The sequence below is a fragment of the Melanerpes formicivorus genome, unplaced genomic scaffold (assembly GCF_026170545.1).
Source record: "Melanerpes formicivorus ecotype bairdi unplaced genomic scaffold, bMelFor1.0.p_v2 SCAF_33, whole genome shotgun sequence".
Classification (NCBI taxonomy): domain Eukaryota; kingdom Metazoa; phylum Chordata; class Aves; order Piciformes; family Picidae; genus Melanerpes; species Melanerpes formicivorus.
This window is the reverse complement of record NW_027142385.1, coordinates 8,052,052-8,070,487: the sequence shown is the minus strand read 5'-3', so window position 1 is coordinate 8,070,487 and position 18,436 is coordinate 8,052,052. Positions and strand designations below refer to the sequence as shown.

The 18,436-nt window shown below is 60.8% G+C and overlaps 2 protein-coding genes across 2 annotated transcripts in view; one reads left to right on the top strand and one right to left on the bottom strand.

Moving 5' to 3' along the window:
• The first annotated feature begins 346 nt into the window (after positions 1-346).
• On the top strand, positions 347-1,730 carry PRRT1B (proline rich transmembrane protein 1B). The gene is made up of 4 exons (XM_068155622.1): positions 347-552; positions 765-1,095; positions 1,265-1,390; positions 1,498-1,730. Exons 2-4 carry the CDS (start codon positions 778-780, stop codon positions 1,642-1,644), a joined length of 591 nt encoding a protein of 196 aa, XP_068011723.1. The 5' UTR covers positions 347-552; positions 765-777; the 3' UTR covers positions 1,645-1,730.
• Positions 1,731-2,887: 1,157 nt separating this feature from the next.
• The window catches only part of RAPGEF1 (Rap guanine nucleotide exchange factor 1), a 55,323-nt gene continuing 39,774 nt past the window's right edge, over positions 2,888-18,436 (bottom strand). The window contains exons 14-26 of the mRNA XM_068155966.1: positions 18,023-18,105; positions 16,380-16,491; positions 14,446-14,521; positions 12,550-12,634; positions 11,094-11,186; positions 10,269-10,454; positions 9,704-9,788; positions 9,374-9,468; positions 8,862-8,940; positions 8,633-8,734; positions 8,071-8,168; positions 6,943-7,071; positions 2,888-6,308 (exon numbers count right to left, since the gene is read on the bottom strand). Coding sequence (XP_068012067.1) covers positions 6,158-6,308; positions 6,943-7,071; positions 8,071-8,168; positions 8,633-8,734; positions 8,862-8,940; positions 9,374-9,468; positions 9,704-9,788; positions 10,269-10,454; positions 11,094-11,186; positions 12,550-12,634; positions 14,446-14,521; positions 16,380-16,491; positions 18,023-18,105 — 1,374 coding nt within the window. The 3' untranslated portion in view covers positions 2,888-6,157. The remainder of the gene's footprint in view (positions 6,309-6,942; positions 7,072-8,070; positions 8,169-8,632; positions 8,735-8,861; positions 8,941-9,373; positions 9,469-9,703; positions 9,789-10,268; positions 10,455-11,093; positions 11,187-12,549; positions 12,635-14,445; positions 14,522-16,379; positions 16,492-18,022; positions 18,106-18,436) is intronic.

The window sequence follows — 18,436 nt, the reverse complement described above, 5'->3', positions numbered from 1 at the left end:
ATGGTTCGGTGGCCAGGGGGTGCTGGGCTGCTGTTCGGGCTGGATGATCTCAGAGAGCTTTTCCAGCCCAAAGAGTTCTGCGGTTCCCTACACGCTGTGCAGGTGCAGCTCAGCCCCGGCCGCTCTGCACCCCTTTTGTGCCTCGGTGGACGTGGCTGGGATGTGAGGGCAGCCCCCTCCCCACCACCCCTTCAAATAAAGCCAAGTCTCTCTTTAACCCCCGAAAATCCGCCCCCACCCTCACCCCGTCCGCACCTCCCCGCTCCGCCTCGGGGCTGGCACCGCGGGGTCGCGGGGGGTGACCTCGTCCCTGTCCCGTCCCCTCCCAGCTCCTCCGGGTGCTGGGGCCCGGGTGTCCGTACCGGGCGCGGTCCCGCCGGCGCAGGGCCCCGGGCAAACAGCCGGTCAATGATTAACCGCCGGGCCGGGCCCGTCCCGTCCCGCCGAGCTCCGGCCGCCGGCGCGGGGCCATGCGGGCACCGGGGACCGCCGCAGGGCCGTAGCCGGGGCTAGAGCCGAGCTTCCGGCGGGGGGGACCCCGCGGCCACCGACGTGAGTGGGGACGGGGATGGGGCTCTGGGGGTGGGTTCAGGCTGCCTGGGGAACAGCAGGGTCCAAAGTGGGGGTGGTCCGCTCAGCCCGGCCTGAACTCGATTCGCATTAGCGGGGGCGTTTGGGGTTGGGGCAGGGGGCGGGCACATCTCCAGCCATTGCCCACGGGGTGGGGGCCAGCGAGGCAGCCCACGGCCTCCCTGCGTCCCCAGGATTCTCCGCAGGATGGAGGCTGAGCAGCCGGCGGGGCCGGCGGAGCAGCGCGGGGGCAGCGGAGCAGCCGGGGGGCTGCAGGGCGCCGGGACCCGCTGGGACCCCCCAAGGCCTCGTGTGGAGGGGCCGGTGGTGGTGTCGGCGGTCAATAACGCGGCCTTCGAGGAGGACCCCCCGCCCTACACACCCCCGGACCCCAAGAGCCTGCACCTCCTCTACCCGCCCTTCCCGGCCGCATTCTCCCAGCAGGCTCCAGTCGTCTTCCAGCCGGGGCCGGGGGGGTCCTTCCCACCCCAGGGCATCCCTCCCGCACCGCTGCCCTACCCCACCGTACGTATTCCCTACCCTGCCGTGTTCCTGCGGGGTCACCCCGCATCCCCCCCTCCCGGCTTCCTGGGGTGCCCAGCAGCACCTCGAGCACACAAGCCGGGGGAGAGGGGGCACAGGGAGAGCGGTGCAGCTCTAACCACCGCCCCCCACCCCCCGCCTCATGCCGCAGTTCAACGGACAGCCGAGCGCGGGGCCGGCGCAGGGCCTGCCCAAGGACTACCTGGTGGAGTCGGTGCTGGTGACCGTCTTCTGCTGCCTGCTCACCGGGGTCATCGCTCTCGTCTACTCCTACGAGGTGAGGACGCTGTGGTCCCGCTCTGCACCACCCCACCCAGCACCTCGAGCCCCCTGGCCCGGTGCCGTGGGGCTCCTCTAACCTCTCCCCTTCTCCCCCTGCGCCAGACCCGAGCTGCGCTCAGCCGCGGGGACGTGGTCCAGGCAAATGTGGCATCCAAAAAGGCACAGTCCCTGGTCCTCTTCAGCCTCCTCTTCGGCTTGTTCGCCTCCATCAGCTGGGTCATCTACGTCCTGGTGTCCCTCTACCTCTGACAGGGTCGCCGAGCCCCAGGGACCCCTGCGGGAGGCTCTTTGTGCCTCACCGCCGCCCAGGGGCCAAGCGCAGGTGGAGCAGCCTCAGCCCTTGTGGGGCAGTGCCAGATGACCACAGAACATTACTGGGGCTAAGGGGCAGCATCTCTCCTTCCTGGGGGGGTGAGGAGCCACGCTGGAGCCACACATTGCCTTCACCTCCCTGCTCTGAGCCCCACGGGCAGGAGGAACCCAGCCTGAAGCGGTGCTGGTGCTGTGCCCTGCTGGGACTGGCTCTGGGCAGGGAGCTGTGCTGCAGCAGAGGCACCACCAGGCTCTGCTGTGGGACCTTGGCCTGGCACCTGGAGGTGCCAAAGGGGACTGTGGTGCATGGGCAGCACCTTGTGGAACTGGGGCTGGAGATGGAGCAAATGGCCATGGGGCAACGGCGAGGCCAAGGCTGCTCCCCCAGCAGCTGCGGTGCTGGGCACAGAGCAGCCCCCACTGGTGAGTACCAGGGTGAGAAGACACAGCCTCACCTCTCCAGCTCCTGTGCTGCTGCCTCCTTGCTGCTTCCAGGCTGAAATAAACACAGCTGTAGCCAAAGCTTCTGTTTCTGTGCACACCCAGGACCTTCCTCTCCTCCTGTGGCTTGTGGCCACCACAAAGCTCAGGCTGAGGTCCCCATGCAGACCCCTGGGTAAGGGCAGCCTGCATGGGGCCATGCAGGGGGGGTGCCCCTCGGGGAAGATGAGCTGCTGGATCCTCTGAAGGCTGCTGTGATGAGCAGAGCTTGGCTGTGTGCCCTTTGCCAGGCCACTGGGACGTGGCACCGTGGTCCAGCCCTGCAGTGGGCACCTGCGGGGTCAGTGCCTGGGCATCCTCCTGAGCTGCTGCTGGTTCCCAGAAGAATGTTGAATCCCATCCAGGACTGGCACAGAGCGGAGCCTGCTTGGCCACCCAGGCTGCTGCAGGGTTATTTATAGCCCTTGGCTGCCTGGCACGGGGCCAGGGCTGGGCACACACCTGCCAGCCTGCTCGGGGGAGCAGAAAGCCCCTCCGGGGCACAGCGCTGCCCAGGAGCTGCAGGAGCAGAGAGCCCCTCCCAAGCACAGGGCTTGGGGTGGGACCAGCTCGCTGGGAGGTGAGGAAGAGAAAAGGACAAAGGGCCAAGGGAAGGGCAGAGCCCCGGGGGGAGGGCAGGGCCCCGGGGGGAGGGCAGAGCCCCGGGGGGAGGGCAGAGAAGGAGGCCAGACCAGCGGCAGACTCGATTGTCTCTTTAATCCAGACTGCTGCATGCACCGCAGGCAGGACCGGCAGGAGGCTTTGTCTCTGCTCTTTATTGGACTTCCATAGAAAAGGTACAGGGCTGGGAGGTTGGCAGGGAGCTGCCACCAGCAGGGCTGGGGCAGTGGCCAATGTACAACACAACCCAGCTGCTGGGGGTGGGGGACAGGGGCAGGGGGCTGGTGACCAGGGGCAGCGCTTCTCCCTGCTCCCTGCCCTGTGGGGAGAGGGGATTGAGAACCCCCCCAGCCCCCAGAGGTGACTGAGACCCCCCCTGCCCCCAGAGGTGACTGAGACCCCCCCAGCCCCCAGAGGTGACTGAGACCCCCCCTGCCCCCAGAGGTGACTGAGACCCCCCCCTGCCCCCAGAGGTGATGGTCTGGGGGGGGCTGCCTGCAAGCCACAGGACTGTGCCCTTGGTGCCATGTTCTGGGCTCCTGCCCCCCAGGGGTGCTGCTCCTCGGGGAGGGGGGTGGTCTCTGGGCAGCAAAGCTGAAGCTGCTCTGCATGAGGAGAGCCTTCTTTAGGGTCCCTCCAGCCCTGTGACAGCAGCCTGAGGTCAGGACTCGAGCCAGGAGCCGTGGTGGGGCTGTCCTGCTTGGCTGGGGATGAGGGCACAGCAGAGGGGAGAAGCAGGGGAGGACAGCCAGGAGCTCAGCACCACTCTGCTGGACAAGGTGCTGTGACCACACCGACCTCCCCCTCTACCCCATCCCACCCCCTGGGCTGAGCCTCTGGCTTCTGGGGGGCTGGAAGAGGGTGAGGAGTGAGATGCTTCCACTCTGGTCTAAGAGGAGCCATGGGAAGGGCCTGGAGACAGCTCCTGCTCAGCAGAGCACCCCAGCAGGGCTGAGGAGCAGGAGGCCTCCTGTCCCTCCCTGGCATCGAGCCCCCACTATGGACTCTGCCACCCCCAGGGCCCCCACGAGGGAAGGGCAGCAGTGAGCTGTGGTTCCAGTGCTGCCCCCAAGCACAGCACTCCCAGAACCAGTCTGTGCCACAGCACAGTGCCCAGGGAGGTGCTGGAGGCAGCTGGGGGAGGCCAGGGCCAGAGGCCAGGGCCAGCTGTGGGCTGTGATTATCTGTTTGCCTTCTCACAGTCTGGGGCTGTCAGGATGCTGAAAACCTCTTATTTACAAAGGAAGCAGGAGCAGAGCTCCTGCCTGGGAGCCTGGGGAGCCTCTGGGCATTGCAGAGCCTGGGGAGGGGGGAGAGGGAGGGAGCACAGCACAGGGCCCCAGGTGCCACCAAAATAAACTGGTCTGGAAGTGGCCTGGGCTGGAGGCTGTGGCTATGCCCTGGGCTGGAGGCTGTGGCTGTGCCCTGGGCTGGAGGCTGTGGCTGTGCACTGGGCTGGAGGCTGTGGCTGTGCACTGGGCTGGAGGCTGTGGCCTCAGCACAGAAGATCCCAGCCCCTCCACTCTGGGATGCACTAACCTGTGAGTCTTGGAGCCCACACTCTGCTCCCTCAGAAGATGACCTCAGTGGCAGGGGAGGTCTCTCTGCTCTCCAGCACTGGGCTGCTGCACAAGTCCTCTGCCTGACCCTGGGGGCAGATGCTGGAGCTGGCTGCACTCCTGTGAACTGCTCCCCCCTGCTGTCTGCAGGGAGCCAGCTGAGGCTTTGCAAGCTGCAGGAGGAAGTGCTGGCAGCTCTGATCCACCCAGAGCAAACAGAGAGGCTTCAGCAAACACAGGACTGCAGTTGAGAAATAAGTTAGGGATGCTCTGCCAACCCCCCTGCCCTGTCTGGGTTCCTGGGGAGCTGCTGCCCTAAGCCTGCAGGACTCTGCCAGAGGGCTCTACAAGCCTGGCACTATGTGACACGGCGCTGAGAAAGGCCTCCTGGGGCTGCTAACAGCTTCAGTGCTCCCCCAGACCCATCACCCACACCACACACCTGGGATGGGGACAGGGAAGGGATGGGAAATGGCCTGGCTGGGGCTGCAGAGGGGGGATGCCCCAGGTGGGACATGGAGAGGGGCCAGAAGGGCTGAATAAGGCACACAAGAGATTGGGGTTGACGCTGCCTGTGTGGGAACAGAGACCCCTCCCGGCCCAGCTGCCCCTGCCCTGCTGGCTCCAGCACAGAGGGCAGCTGGGGCCTGGGAGCTGCTGGGGCTCCTGCCAAAGCACAGCTCACAAAGCACAGCACCAAGGGCCAGCCAGATGGGGACCCCCCGAGGGAAACGTTTGGCAGCAGTGAGAGGAGAGGGGAGTGGGGTGGAGGGGCCAGGGTGGCTCTGCCAGGCGCAGGGCTCCCTCCCGCGCCCCGGCCCCAGCACCGGCTCCGCTGGCTCCTGCAGCCTCCCTCCTTCCACGCCAGGAACGCTGGGGGCTGGTTCTGAACTGTACACAGAATGGTTTGCAGGTCCCTGCCCCCAAGGCCTCAGTCTCAGGCATGCACCCCCGGGGCTCTAAGCTCTAATATCTACACTCCTGTGTCCTACGGCAGCCACTGTGCAAAGCGCTGCCCCGGCGCTGCCCGGCGCGGGCCCAGGCCGGGCACTCGGTGTCTGCAGGGGCTGGGGGGATGAAGAACGTTGCTTAAATAAGGGGATCTGAGGGGAGGAGGAGGAGGAGGGGGATTGGATGGCTGGAGATGGCAGGTCCCTGCCCACAGTTTCAGTGCCTCTTCCATATCTGCGGCCGGTGCCTTCCTCCCGCTGAAGAAGGTGCCGGGGTCGGGGGTAAAGCCAAGCCCCCTGTAAACACAAGCAGCTCTCTGACAGCAGAGCTCCTCCAGCAGGCAGTGGAAGTCTCTTCCATCCTCGTCTCCTAGGGATGGACACCTTCCCAGGTGGCATTGCAGGGGACACTCAAACCCTTGGCTCCCACAGCTGCTGCCTGCTGAACGCCACTCCGGAGGCAGGGCTGCGGCTGCCGAGCTCTTGCCGACCCTCCCAGACCCAGCGCTGGGTTGCTCCCAGATGCCATCAGCTGGCAAACCAGTGACAGGCTGGCGTGGGACCCTCCTTCCACAGAGCTCTCTCCCCGGGTTGGAAGCTGGTTGATGGCACAGAGGGATGGGAGGAGGAGGAGGAGGAGGAGGAGGAGGGCGAGCACCGGCGGATCCCTGCCTCGGTCACTTCTGCGCCGTGACCGCCCCGCGCTCCCCCCGCCGGGGGCACTGCCAGCTGGGAGGAGGGGGCATCATCCAGTAACAGGTACAAACATGGAACTCCAGTCTCATAGCTGCCCTCGGTGCCTGTGTGGAGCAATTCCCCTGGCTCACCCCAGCCCTGCTCCTAGGTCTTCTCCTCCCGCTCTGTTTTGCGCCTGGTGATGTTGCGAGGTTTGATCTTGAGGGACAGTTCCCACAGGGCCTCCTCGGCCAGGTGGTCGCTGAAGTCGTTGAAGAAGGACACGATGTCCTCGTTCCTCTTGATGTCATAGTGGCTGCAAACCACACAGGGGCAGGCTGTCAAACGGGGGGGAGGCCTGCTGGAGTGGGAGGTGTCCCTGCCTGTCTTTAAGGTCCCTTCCCACCCAACCCATTCCATCAACCGATCGATCAGGGCCTACCTGGGGACCTCTCCCAGCTTTGAGCCATCCCTGCCCTGCCCTAAGGGCCATCCAGAGCTGTGGAGCCTGGGGCATTACCTGAGCCTGATACTTGTAGCTGTGGGGTGACACCAAGAAGGGGATCAACCACCATGCCCAGTGCTGGGGGGGCACAAAGCCCCTGCCCCGCTGAACCCAGCAGCTGGAGCTGCTGCTTCTGCTGCAAGGCAGCACTGAAGACAACTCCCCAGAACCTAGGGAATGTAGGAAGCAGCAACAGCAAAACCTGGAGGAAGAGCTCTTGGCTGAAAGGTGGTGGCAGAACCTCCCTGCACTGCATCTCCAAACTCAGAGAGGAAAAAGCTCTTCACAACTTTCAGTCGTGGCTAACCTAGAGACAGAGGAGCCTGGGCTCAGCCCTGGCCTCCCCAGGGCTCTGCACAGCTCCACCACGGTGCTTTGGCACAAATGCCCTGCCCTGGGGCTGCTGTGCCACAGCCACCCCCGCCCCCAGCCCTGCCCCACTCACACTTGCTGGAAGCACCTCATGCTGTCCAGGATGTTAAACTGCTGCCAGCGCTTGGAGAAGTTCACTTTGCTGTCAATGTAATCAGGGTTCCCCAGGTGGACAAAGGTCAGGTCCTGCAGGATCAGGCCTCTGAAGAGAGGAAGGGGCAGCAGGCCAGGGAGAAGGCAAACAAGGGCAGAGGTTAGTCACACAGGGGCAGGACAGACAGCCAAAACCCAGGCAGCCCAAACCCAGGCAGCCCAACAAGCCTCCCACTGCTGCCACCACCAGCACAGCAACTTCAGAGGGAAACAAGCCCCAGGAAGCAGAGCTGAAGGTGCTCAGGTGCAAGGTGTTCACCACACAACCTCTGAGGCATTCATGCTCACACTAAGGATGCTGAGCTTCACCCTCCATGGAAAAAGGACCAGGCTGGAAGAAGGTTGTGATGGGAAGTGCCAGCCAGGGGTTAAACCACAACTCAGCTGTGTGCAAGAGGGCTCTTCCCTCACCTGGATTGCCCTGCAAGGAGGTCTGGGCTCCCTTCCTCCCCTGCACAGCCCTGCTGTGGTGCCCTGCCAGCTGAGATGCCAGCTACCTACACAGCCTCTTCCTGCAGCACTCATTCATGGCAGAAAGCAAGACCAGGAGAAGTTTGGCTGGTGTGAAGGCAGGGCAAGTCTGGTATCTAGACCAGAAGGCCTTGAGGGAGAGGGACACTGGCTTCAACCTTCCATCCAGGGCCAGGATGAAGCAGCAGTTTGCCCAGGCAGACTCTCCTGCACCAGCTCTGGCAGTCAGCAGGTCCAGGGCTGTGGCAGAGCTTGAAGCTGTGGGATCCATTGCACCCCTCAGGGAAAATTTGTCTTTCTCCACACAGACCCCAAAGCAAATACAGTCAAAAAAGGCTCAGCTGAAGTCCAGGCCCTTGAGCTTTCCTTTGCCAGCATCACTTCACAGAGGGACAGCTGCCACCCTGCCTGCCTGTGCCACGGGGGCTCCAGAGGGGGCTCCTGGGCTGGTGGCAGATGCTGCTGTGTCTTACTCTAGGTGTAGGGCAAAAGGCAAGGGCTGAGCTGAGCAGAAGCTGCTGAGAACTCCCTGAAGGAACCATCTGGAGGTGCAGAACAAGAGCAAGGCCTCACTCACAGGTAAGGGATGCAGGGAGGCTCCACGTCAGCCAGAGCCGCTCGGTAGGCGCGGAAGGACGAGGAGCTGTCGATCAGTGTGCAGTACTCTGCCAGGCCCTGGGGCAACACAAAGCTCCTGCTGACACCACTGCTGCAAGCCCCTGGGCTTTGTCACCTCCCCCCAGAGAGCCACACAGGCCAGGGGCTCAATGCCATCCTGCAACAGCTCCAGCTGAGTTACTCAGCCTGACCACGAGTGCAGTTACACAGAACCTCGCTGCCTTCAGCCTCACCAAGGCTTCAGTCTGCAGCAAGGAGGAGGAAGCTGTTCTCACCCATGACTGTGCTGGCACTCCTGCAGCTGTCAGGATGCCCACCACCTGCAGCTGTCAGGATGCCCAGGCACTCTGCATGACCATGGCATCCAGCACCATGGCATGACCTACACCCAGTGGAGAGCAGTTCTCTGCCTTCCCTCCACCCTGGGATGTCGCTGAGCTGACAGAACCGCTCCAGCTGCCCCACACCACGACCAGAGGTCCCTCTCTCCCCTGAAGCTGGCAGCCCTGGCTGCTCCTCACCTCTGAGGTTTGTTTCTGCCACTCCAGCCTTCGGATGGGTGCAGAATCCAGTGCAGACAGAATGGCCAGGTAGGAATTAAAATTATTCAGCTTCCGTAAGTGCTGCGAGGAGAGAGAATGTTCCAGTTACTCTAGAGAGCCTCCAGCAGCTCTCCCAGCCAGCAGGTCCCACTGCCCTGCTCCTTTCAGGAGTGCTGTGTGAGCTCCAGAGCAAGGATGAAGCTGATACCTTCATGATCTTGATGAATTTCAGGAGCAGCCTCTCTCGGTCTTGGGCTTTCTCTTGGAGCATAATGATGGAACGGACCCTGGGGGAGCAGGGAGAGCACAGCAAGGATCAACTCACTTAGGCAGAGCTCAGGCTGCTTCTTGTTTCATTAAAACCAAAAAGCCCTGATAAGGCTAAGCCAAGAGGGCTAAGAAGCTGCAGCTTAGCTGGAGCACTCTAACTCAGCACCAGGCCAGCCTGGGGGCCCAGCACAGGAACCCTTCCCAGGGAGCACTGCTGTGCAGGGGCAGTGTTGGTTTGCAGGCCTCAGTGGTGCTGCCAACGATTCCTGCAGGTTACAGAGCCCTCCACAACCCTCCTGTGTGCTCTCACAGAGTGCCCTGCACCTGATTCCCAGCCAAGAAGATCTGAGCTCCCACTTGTACCAAGGGCACCCAGCTCTGTGAGGAGCAGCTGTGGGGCACAGGAGGCGAAGGGCAGCTCGGTGCCACGGCTGGCCCTGAGCTCCTTACCAGTAGGACATGTTATTAAAGTGCTCTGTGAACTGTGTCAGGTTGGGGCTCTTCTCTTCATTTTGCTCCTTTGCCCAAAGCAAAACTTCTGGGATCTGCCAAGGAAGAAGAGGAGAGGAGGGGTGGGGGAAAGTGCCACACATGAGAGTGGGATTCCTGCCCCAAGAGTCCCAGCTGCAGCCTGTGGCCACAGCCATTTGCTGCCAGCCAGCTCAGCTGTCACCTCCCACCCAGCAGGTGTCCTTGGGGAGCTGCAGGGAATGCCAGGGAGTGCAGAGGGTCTGTGTGCCAGGCCCCACCACCACCCTCAGCCCACCCTTGCCTCCCTACCTCGATCTTGTAGAAGAGCTCAGCGTCCAGGAGGGTCAGCTGCTCAGCGATCTCGTGGCTGTGGAAGTCATGCAGAGTCCCTGGCCTGCAGGGAGCAAGGAGGAGCTATCAAGGGTGAAGCATGTGGGATCAGGTGACAGGAGGAGAGGACATGGCCTGAAATTGTGCCAGGGGAGGTTTAAGGTGGAGATGAGGAAAAATTTCTTTGCTGCAAGAGTGGTCAGGGAGAGGCAGAGGCTGCCCAGGGAGGGGTGGAGTCCCCAGCCCTGGAGGTGGCCCTTGGGGCCATGGTTTAATGGCCATGGTGGTGCTGGGCTGCTGGCTGGACTGGATGACCTTTGAGGGCTTTTGCAACCCAAACAATTCTGTGACAAGGCCCAGGAGGGCTTGGACTGGGTGGGCTTTGGAGGTCCCTTCATACCCAAACCATTCCCTGACTCCAGGAAGTCAAAACCTTTTGTCTTTCCTTTCTGCCATTTTTGACTGAGCAAGTTCTCTTGAACACAAGGCAGAGACCTCCTGGCTCTCAAAGGACCCAGATGTGGTGACTGGCACCTGTCCTCACCTGGCTGCCACTCCTCTGGCTGCCAGAGGTTTGATGGAGTTGGCATAGCTCAGCATCTTCTTCTGATCCACCTTATCCAGGATGTTCTTGCGCAGGACCCTGGCCAGGCTCAGCTCCCCGTTGCAGACCAGCCTGAAGACCAGGTCCATCAGCAGCTTGAGGATCTCCTCTGTCAGCTCCACCAAGCTGAGGGAAAGATGCAAAACCCCAGGGAGGCATCAGAGCTGCCATCTGCACTGAGCCTTGCCTCTCCTCCCTACAGGCAGAACCAAGTGGCTGAGACCCCTGCTCTGCCCAGGTCCTGGCCAGCTCCTCCCTTCCTTCCCAGGCATCCTCCTCTCACTGCTCAGCTTAAAATCCCTGAGCCAGGGAGCACACCCTGAGAACCTGCTCCTCCCTCAGGAGGGTGCAGCACTGCTGGTGTGGATTTCAGCTGTCATCACAGAGGGGTTTAAAGGCCCCATCTTCAAGAGCAGCTGAGGGGTGGGGTCAGGATGGAGGTGCCAAGGCTCCTCTTGGTGGTGCCCAGTGACAGGATGAGGAACACTGGGCCCAAGCTGGAGCACAGGAGGAGAAACTTCTTGGTGTGTGAGGCTGCTGGAGCCCTGGAGCAGGCTGCCCAGAGGGGCTGTGGAGTCTCCTCTGGAGACTTTTAAGCCCCACCTGGATGCATTCCTGTGTGCCCTGCCCTGGGTGCCCCTGCTCTGGCAGGGGGCTTGGACTGGGTGATCTCTGGAGGTCCCTTCCAACCCCTGACTTCCTGTGAAGCTCCTGCAGGGTTACCACCCCCACCCTCCCCACCCCAGCAGCAAGCAGGCAGCTCACCAGAGCTCATCCACCACTCTGACCAGCACAAAGAAGGTGTTCTTGCTGACTCTCTTCTTGAAGGTGTCTGGGAAGTGGCAAAACTTCTCATATGTTGGTTGCAAATTAAAGAATCAACCTGGGGAGGTCAGAGCAGCAGCAGCAGAACTCAGCTGCTTTGAGGGACAGCAGAAGAGTGCTGCTAGTCTGTCTTGACTGAGATGGGTGATCAGCCTCCAGGAGGTAAGGGGCAAGAGCTAGGTGGCTCTAGCTCATGTGGCAGTGAGCTGCCAGCAGCTGCAGGTAGCAGGGGCTGAGGAGGAGCTTGCACCTAGCAGCAGTGGACCTTGCAACTCTTGTCTTCAAGGAGGAATTTAATGAGCAGCACTCAGTGCTGTGGTCTCCTACAGCTCTGTGACATCTGGTCCCAGCAGATCACCTCCACCTTCCCCTCTGCCCAGTTTGCTGCAAGGGCAGTGGTGGCAGGGGAGAGAGCAGACAAAGGGGAGAGAAGCAGGTTCTGAGTGAGCCAGGTCCTGCTGTGGGCCTGCAGGAATGCCCAGGAGTGCTCACTGACAGCTGCTCTGCAGTCCCAGCTGTGTCCTTGGCCAGGATCCCAGCAGCAGCCAGGGGTGGAGGCTCTGCTGCAGATGGCAGTGAGGAGCTGGGACACAGGGCAGGCTGACGTCAGAGGGTGCAGCAGGACCAAAGCCCAAGGCCCAGGAGGCCTTTGCCCTGCCTGAACCCAGCCACTGACCCAGCTCAGCTGACAGCCAAGGGAGCTGCAGGAGCAGAGCCAAGGGGAAGGAGCTGCAGGCAGGGTGCTCAGCAGGAGACCACTGCCAGCAAAGCTCCAGTGATGCAGAGCCTGACCTGCTCCCCTGGAGCTGCTCTGCTGTGAGGACAGGCTGAGAGAGCTGGGGCTGCTCAGTCTGGAGAGGAGAAGGCTCTGAGGAGACCTCATTGTGGCCTTGCAGGATCTGCAGGGGGCTCCAGGAAAGCTGGGGAGGGACTTGTGAGGCTGTCAGGGAGGGACAGGACTGGGGGGGATGGAGCAGAACTAGAAGTGGGGAGATGCAGATTGGATGTGAGGAAGAAGTTGTTCCCCAGGAGGGTGGTGAGAGCCTGGCACAGGCTGCCCAGGGAGGTGGTGGAAGCCTCCTGCCTGGAGGTGTTTGCAGCCAGGCTGGAGGTGGCTGTGAGCAACCTGCTGTGGTGTGAGGTGTCCCTGCCCATGGCAGGGGGCTGGGACTGGCTGAGCCTTGAGCTCCCTTCCAACCCTGAGAGTTCTGTGGCTCTATGATCCTGTTTGGCCAGGTCCAGTTCTCCACCCTGCCTGGACCTGCCCAGTGTGCAGAGGTGGCAGAAGTCCTGCTTGGGACACCCCCAGGGCAAGCACACCACTGAGCATGTCTGTCAGCTGGCCTCTGACCAAGCAACCTGCCAGCAGCTGCCCCCAGCTCACACCCAAGGATATCTGTACTGCAGCTTCTTGATCAGCTCCTCAGGGGTGATGAAAGTCCTGTAGGTAGTCAGGAAGGCTTCACAGTACAGCACCAGGTCTGCAGAGGAAGAGAAGAAAGCCTCAGCCCACCCTGCCTGCAGACAAAGGAAGCCTCTGCAGAGGCTGGATGCAGTCTCCCAGGCAGAGGACACAACCACCACTCGAGTGGGCTCTGCAGGGCTGCTGAGCTGATCTTTCTCACCAGCAGATGGACCCTGCAGCAGGAGAGCACCAGTGGAGCGGGCCCTGTGCCCAGCCTGGCTCCCCTGGCAGCACTCAGGCCTTGCTGCTTCACTCCTGCCACCTCCAAAGGGGTCAGTGGAACACCCTCTGTGGGGCAGGAGCTGTCAGCCATGGGGCAAGGGAGAAAGGGCTTTAGACCTCGGGGATACTTCCCAGAGGAGATGTGGGGGGAGAGCTGGGGGCCTGCTCTGGCTCAGGCAGCAGAGAGCCCTGGAGGAGGACAGGGTCACTCTTCCCTGCTGCTCAGCAGGTGGTTTGGACATGATGCTGTGGTGCTGCAGGCCCTCTGCCCTGCCCAGTGTCAACCCAAGAGGGTTTTCAGCCAAAGGAAGAGAGAACTGCCCTGCAAAACTGACAGTGCCACCACAACCCTGCCACAGCACAGTGATGTGGTGCCCAGGCAGCTCCTGCTGACTGACCTGCAGCAGTGGCTGCTACAGGCCCCCAAGTTACAAAGGCTTTGGCCACTGAGGTGGGCTGCAAATCCCCCCCAGCCCCAGAGTGCCAGAGCAGCTCAGCTGGGAGCAAATGGGCACCAAGGAGGGAACCTGAGCAAGCAGGCACTGCAGGTGGGACAGAAGACCTCAGGTCAAGGCTGCCAGTGGGCAGTCCCAGCAGAGTCACTGTGGACTGTCACCCTACTGTCAGGTGACAGAGGAGAGGCAAGGGCCTGAACTTGTGCCAGGGGAAGGTTAGGTTGGAGATGAGGAAAAGTTTCTTTGGCAGGCACTGGCACAGCTGCCCAGGGAGGTGCTGGAGTCCCCATCCCTGCAGGTGCTCAAGCAAGCTGTGGCCATGGCACCTGGGGCCATGGTGGGGTTGGGTTGAAGGCTGGACTCTGACCTCCGAGAGCTTTCCCACCCCAAACACTTCTGGGGCTCTAAGGCAGCTGTGGTCAGAATGGAAATGCCTTAGCCTGGCTCCAACCATGCAGTGGGGAGGCAGAGTGTCCCCACCCCAACTGCTGCCAGGCAGCAAGGCCTCCTGCCTGGGCTGGGCCTTGCTTGTAAAGCTTGCTTCAGCCAGGCCAGGGCTCAGCCCTCACCCCTGGGCTGTGCCATCCACCCTTGTGTGAGGAGGGAGAGAGCAGGGCACTGCCTGTGCCACCCTACCTGTGGCACTGCTCTTGGCAGGAGCTTGTGGAGGCAGATGGAGCCAGCAGAGCTCACCCAGCTGACCTCCATTCCACCAAGGATCAGCACAGTCCTCCCCCTCAGAGGGTCACAGAGCCCAGCCCAGCCCAGTCCTGCCCAGCCCTGCCCAGCCCTGCCCAGCTGCCTGCAGCCACAGAAGCTGGGCAGCAGGAGGCTGCAGCAGGCTGTGGCTGTGCTGCTCAGCCCTGCCTGGGGGCAGCCACAGAAGCTGGGCAGCAGGAGGCTGCAGCAGGCTGTGCTGCTCAGCCCTGCCTGGGGGCAGCCACAGAAGCTGGGCAGCAGGAGGCTGCAGCAGGCTGTGCTGCTCAGCCCTGCCTGGGGGCAGCCACAGAAGCTGAGCTGCAGGAGGCTGCAGCAGGCTGTGGCTGTGCTGCTCAGCCCTGCCTGGGGGCAGCCACAGAAGCTGAGCTGCAGGAGGCTGCAGCAGGCTGTGGCTGTGCTGCTCAGCCCTGCCTGGGGGCAGCCACTTTACCTTTCCTGTCAGTCTCTGTGGCATGCACCAACAAAATGTCTCCAGAGCCACCACGAACATCTGGGCCATCATCCCCCTGCAATGAGAACAGGACACAGGACACATCAGGCAAGCTCCAAGCTCCCTCCAGCCTGGTTCACCAGCCCTGGGGTTGGAGCTCAGCAACAACTGGCAGAGGACTCAATGTTCCTGGCACTGCTTGCAGCACAAGCTGGGACTTGGTCTTCAGTGCTGGGATGATCCTGGAATTTGAATGCAGCATTTAGTGTCCCAGATGAGGATCTGGGCTGATCCCTGGTTCCTGACTCCTTAAGGCTGTGAAGCTCAGGGAAAGTTGAACCTTCTGGCCACAGAAGAATGAAGAGAAATGTGCCAGGCTCCCAGAGGCTCCCAAGGCCCCCAGCAGAGCAGCAGCACTGTGAGAACTCCCTCAGCATGCAGGATCACCAGTGGCAGAGGCTGTGGGGTGAGAGGTTGTGCATTCAACTTGCATCTCCCTGCAACACCAAACCCCAGCAAGTTAATTCCCCTAATCTGGAGCTGTTTAGCTGGAGGTCACCTGAAGCCATTCAATAACCAGGAGCAGAAAACAGCTCTGCTAAGTGCTTGACCTCTGCCTTCACCACTCTGTAAAAACCTCTTTTCTCTGGCTACTGCAGGCCACAGCTGAAAAGATGCAGAAGTGATTTATCCATCACCCAGCCAGCAGTTCCCACACTGCAGGAACCAGCTCTCAGTGGCAGCTCTCTGCTCTTCCAAAGAAGGAAGGAAGGGAATAAAAGGACTTAAGCACTGTCATTGCAGCACTGTCTGCTGGTTCCAAGGGTGCAGAAATCACTGATGTTTAATGGCTGCTCTTAAAGGAATCACTCCTGCAGAGGAGGCTGGAGTCACATCTGGCTTCCCCTAGCACTGTCTTTGCCATTTCACTGCACAAACCACTGCGAGCCCCACGGGCTACAGGCACGGAGCAGCTGCCTCTGGAAGTGCCTTTCTCAGCTGAGCCTCTGGCAAGCCTCAGGAAATGCTACTTAAGGAATGAGTAAGAGCTTCCCACTCTCTCCTGCACATCTCAGCTGACCAAAGGACACTCCTGAGGTGCCAGGAACTGCTGCATTCCCTCTGCTTTTCAGTCTGCCCCCCTGGCAGTCTGAAGGCTTCGGCTGCCTGTGTTCCCTCCAGCTGTGTGTCAAAGGTAGCTCAGCTCCAGAGTGTGGGGAGCAAAGCTGTCTGGGAGTGCACCCAAGGCAGTTCTCTTTCTGGGATGCTCTGGCTGCTCCTCCACCCCAGTAGCACCAGGAAAGCCCTGCTCTGGAAATCTGCTGAAGCTGCCCTCAGACTGAAAAGCCAACACCACAAACCCAGCCTGGGTTTATTGTGCTCAGGCTCCCAGGTGCTTCTCTTCAGACGGTCACTGGCTGAAGGGGTGGGAAGGGGAAGGCTGGGGAAAGGGCACAAGATCATAGAATCACTGAATGGTTTGGGTTGGAAGGGACCCTGGGCATCATCTACTCCAACATCCCTGCCGTGGGCAGGGACAGGTTCCACCAGACAAGGTTGCTCGAGGCCTCATCCAGCCTGGCCTTGAACACCCCCAGGGAGAAGGCATCCACAGCCTCCCTGGGCAGCCTGTTCCAGTGCCTCACCACCCTAGTACTGAAGAACTTCTCCCTAAGCTCCAGTCTAGCCCTGCTCTCCCACAGACCTGCCCCTTGGTTAACCCCCACCCAGTGCTGATGCTCCCAGCCTGCACCAGCAGCTCCTGCTTCCACCTGCACAGGTGAAGCTGCACAGCCCTAGGCTGCAGCCTGCTTCTGCCTGTCAAACAGGGAAAAAAGCCATCCAAAGCTGCTGCTGCCTGGCTGGAGCAGAAGGAGAATCAGATTTCAACACAGCACCAAGCAAGCCCTGAAAGCAAAGCCTGCTGCACCTACCTCCTGCTTCAGCGTTAGCCGGGCCATGATTTCACTGTGGTCGATAAGGGACAGCTCATCCACCTCCTCCTCCAGCTCTGAGGATTCCAAAGCATCTGGAGACTGCTGCTGCCTGTTCAAAAACAAACAAACAAAAAGGCAAACACCCCTCAGTGTCTTCTCCCACCCAGGGGAAGGGATGCTGGCTCCACCTGAGCTCTCAGCACACACAAACCTTCGTTAAACAACGCTGAGCGCGCAGCCAGGCTGGAGGCAAAGCCTCTGCAAACAAGCCCCAAACCTTCAGCTCTAATTCTGCTGCTCTCTACATCTCTTGAAACAGATAAAGATGAACCTTCAGGACCTGAGCACCTGTCTGCTTGCAGTGCTGGCAGGCAGGATTTCCCTGTGCCCTGCATGTGTACACGCTGCCATGGCTCCTTAATCCAGCCAAGCTGGAGTGCACACAGACCTAAGCCTTCCTCAAACCCACGGAGGCTGAGCACACTCCAGAGATCTCAGTCAGCTCAGGCTGCTGCTCCAGGGGCGGGTGAGAGGCTCTGCTGCTGCAGGAGGGCCCAGCAGGAAGCTCTGAGCACTTGTGTTGGTGCATCTCAGGCTCACAGAGATGCACCCTCCCAGGTCATCTTGTCCAAGCCCCCTGCAGGCAGCAGGGACAGCTCCAACTGGGTCAGGCCACGGCAAGGCTGATCTTGAATGCCTTCAAGGATGGGGCCTCAACCACATCCCTGAGCAATCTGTTCCAGTAGTTTCCCACCCTCTCTGTGCAGAACTTCCTCCTGATGTCCAACCTGAACTGCCCTGCTCCAGTTTCAAACCACTGCCCCTCATCCCATCTCCACAGCTCCTGGTATCCCTTCCCTGATGTGCCTGGACACATCCTCCCCGTGCCTGGATCCCTGAAAACATCCCAAAGGAAGCACTTCTTCAGAGCCATGCCCAAGCACAAGCCAGCCAGCCCCTACTGTGAGCAGGCAGGGAGCTCTGCAGAGCCTCCTGCATTGTCCCCTTCCCTGCAGGGATTCAAACCCTCCAAGAGCCACAGGAAAATGGGGGAGGGAGGTGGGCTGTCACACAGCAAACAATGCTGCTCTCCGGGCCTGCTGCAGAAGTGCAATTGAGGAGCAATCTGAAGCAGCAGGGAAGCACTCACCCCACTCCTCCTGGAGCCCATCTGTTCCAGCCTGCATCTCTTCATTTACACAGACAAATGAGAGCTAAGAGCATTAGGAGCTACAAAGCCTCCTGCTTCGGGGCCTCGGCCAGCCTCTAACTAGCAGGGTTGAAGAAGGAATTCCCCCTCTGGAGGACGATTTCCCAGCAGTGACAGAGACTGGCTTTGCACATTTCCCTGGAAGCAGGAGGCAGCAGCCAGTGTCAGTGAGAGGGCTGCCAATGAGATGGGCTTGGGAGGCCTTCCAGGGGCTGCATTAACCCCTGTGAGCTCGCTGAGTTAAGTAACATCCTGCCAGGATCCTCCCCTTCAGCAGGGGAGCAGCTTCTTGTGTGTGTGCAAAACAACCCCAACCGAAGTGGGACTAAGGCTTTGGCCACATGGAGAAGGGTGAGGGCAGAATGGGCAGCCCCAGGGATGGCTGGGGAGAGGAGAGGGCTAAGGGAAGCAGGAGGGGGGCCAGGCTCACCTTTCAGCACCATCTTTGCCTTCCTTCCCCATGGTGCTGCTGTTTGAAGTGGAGTCTTTGGAGTCTTTGACAGAGGGAGATTCCTGCAAAGAGCAAGAGGATGTTCATGGTTACCCAGGGCCCTGCAGCACAGCCAGCACTGCACTCACAGCCCTGCCTGCCTCTAAGTGGCCCTTTACTGTAAATTCCTTCAGAGAGGCTCAAGATTGATGCAAGTTAATGCCAAATGCCAGGAAAACACAGAAGTTAATTAGAGAGGAAATTTGGGGCCATCTCTGGAGGCCAGTGTAATTAGTACTGCTTGCTTTTAACGTTGTGAAATGATGCTGAAAGTTACAACACAAGTCAGCTGGTGGCTTGGGTTTTTAACCCTCTCAGGGCTTTGGTTTTTAACTCCAGCCCCCACTGGGGAAC

What these genes read in the sequence shown, in the direction of transcription:
- PRRT1B (XM_068155622.1), top strand. Translation starts at nt 778, where the DNA reads ATGGAGGCTGAGCAGCCGGCGGGGCCGGCGGAGCAGCGCGGGGGCAGC. An exon ending in CACCGCTGCCCTACCCCACC is followed by an intron (nt 1,096 to 1,264) that starts GTACGTATTCCC and finishes CTCATGCCGCAG; the next exon opens with TTCAACGGACAGCCGAGCGC. An exon ending in CTCTCGTCTACTCCTACGAG is followed by an intron (nt 1,391 to 1,497) that starts GTGAGGACGCTG and finishes CCCCTGCGCCAG; the next exon opens with ACCCGAGCTGCGCTCAGCCG.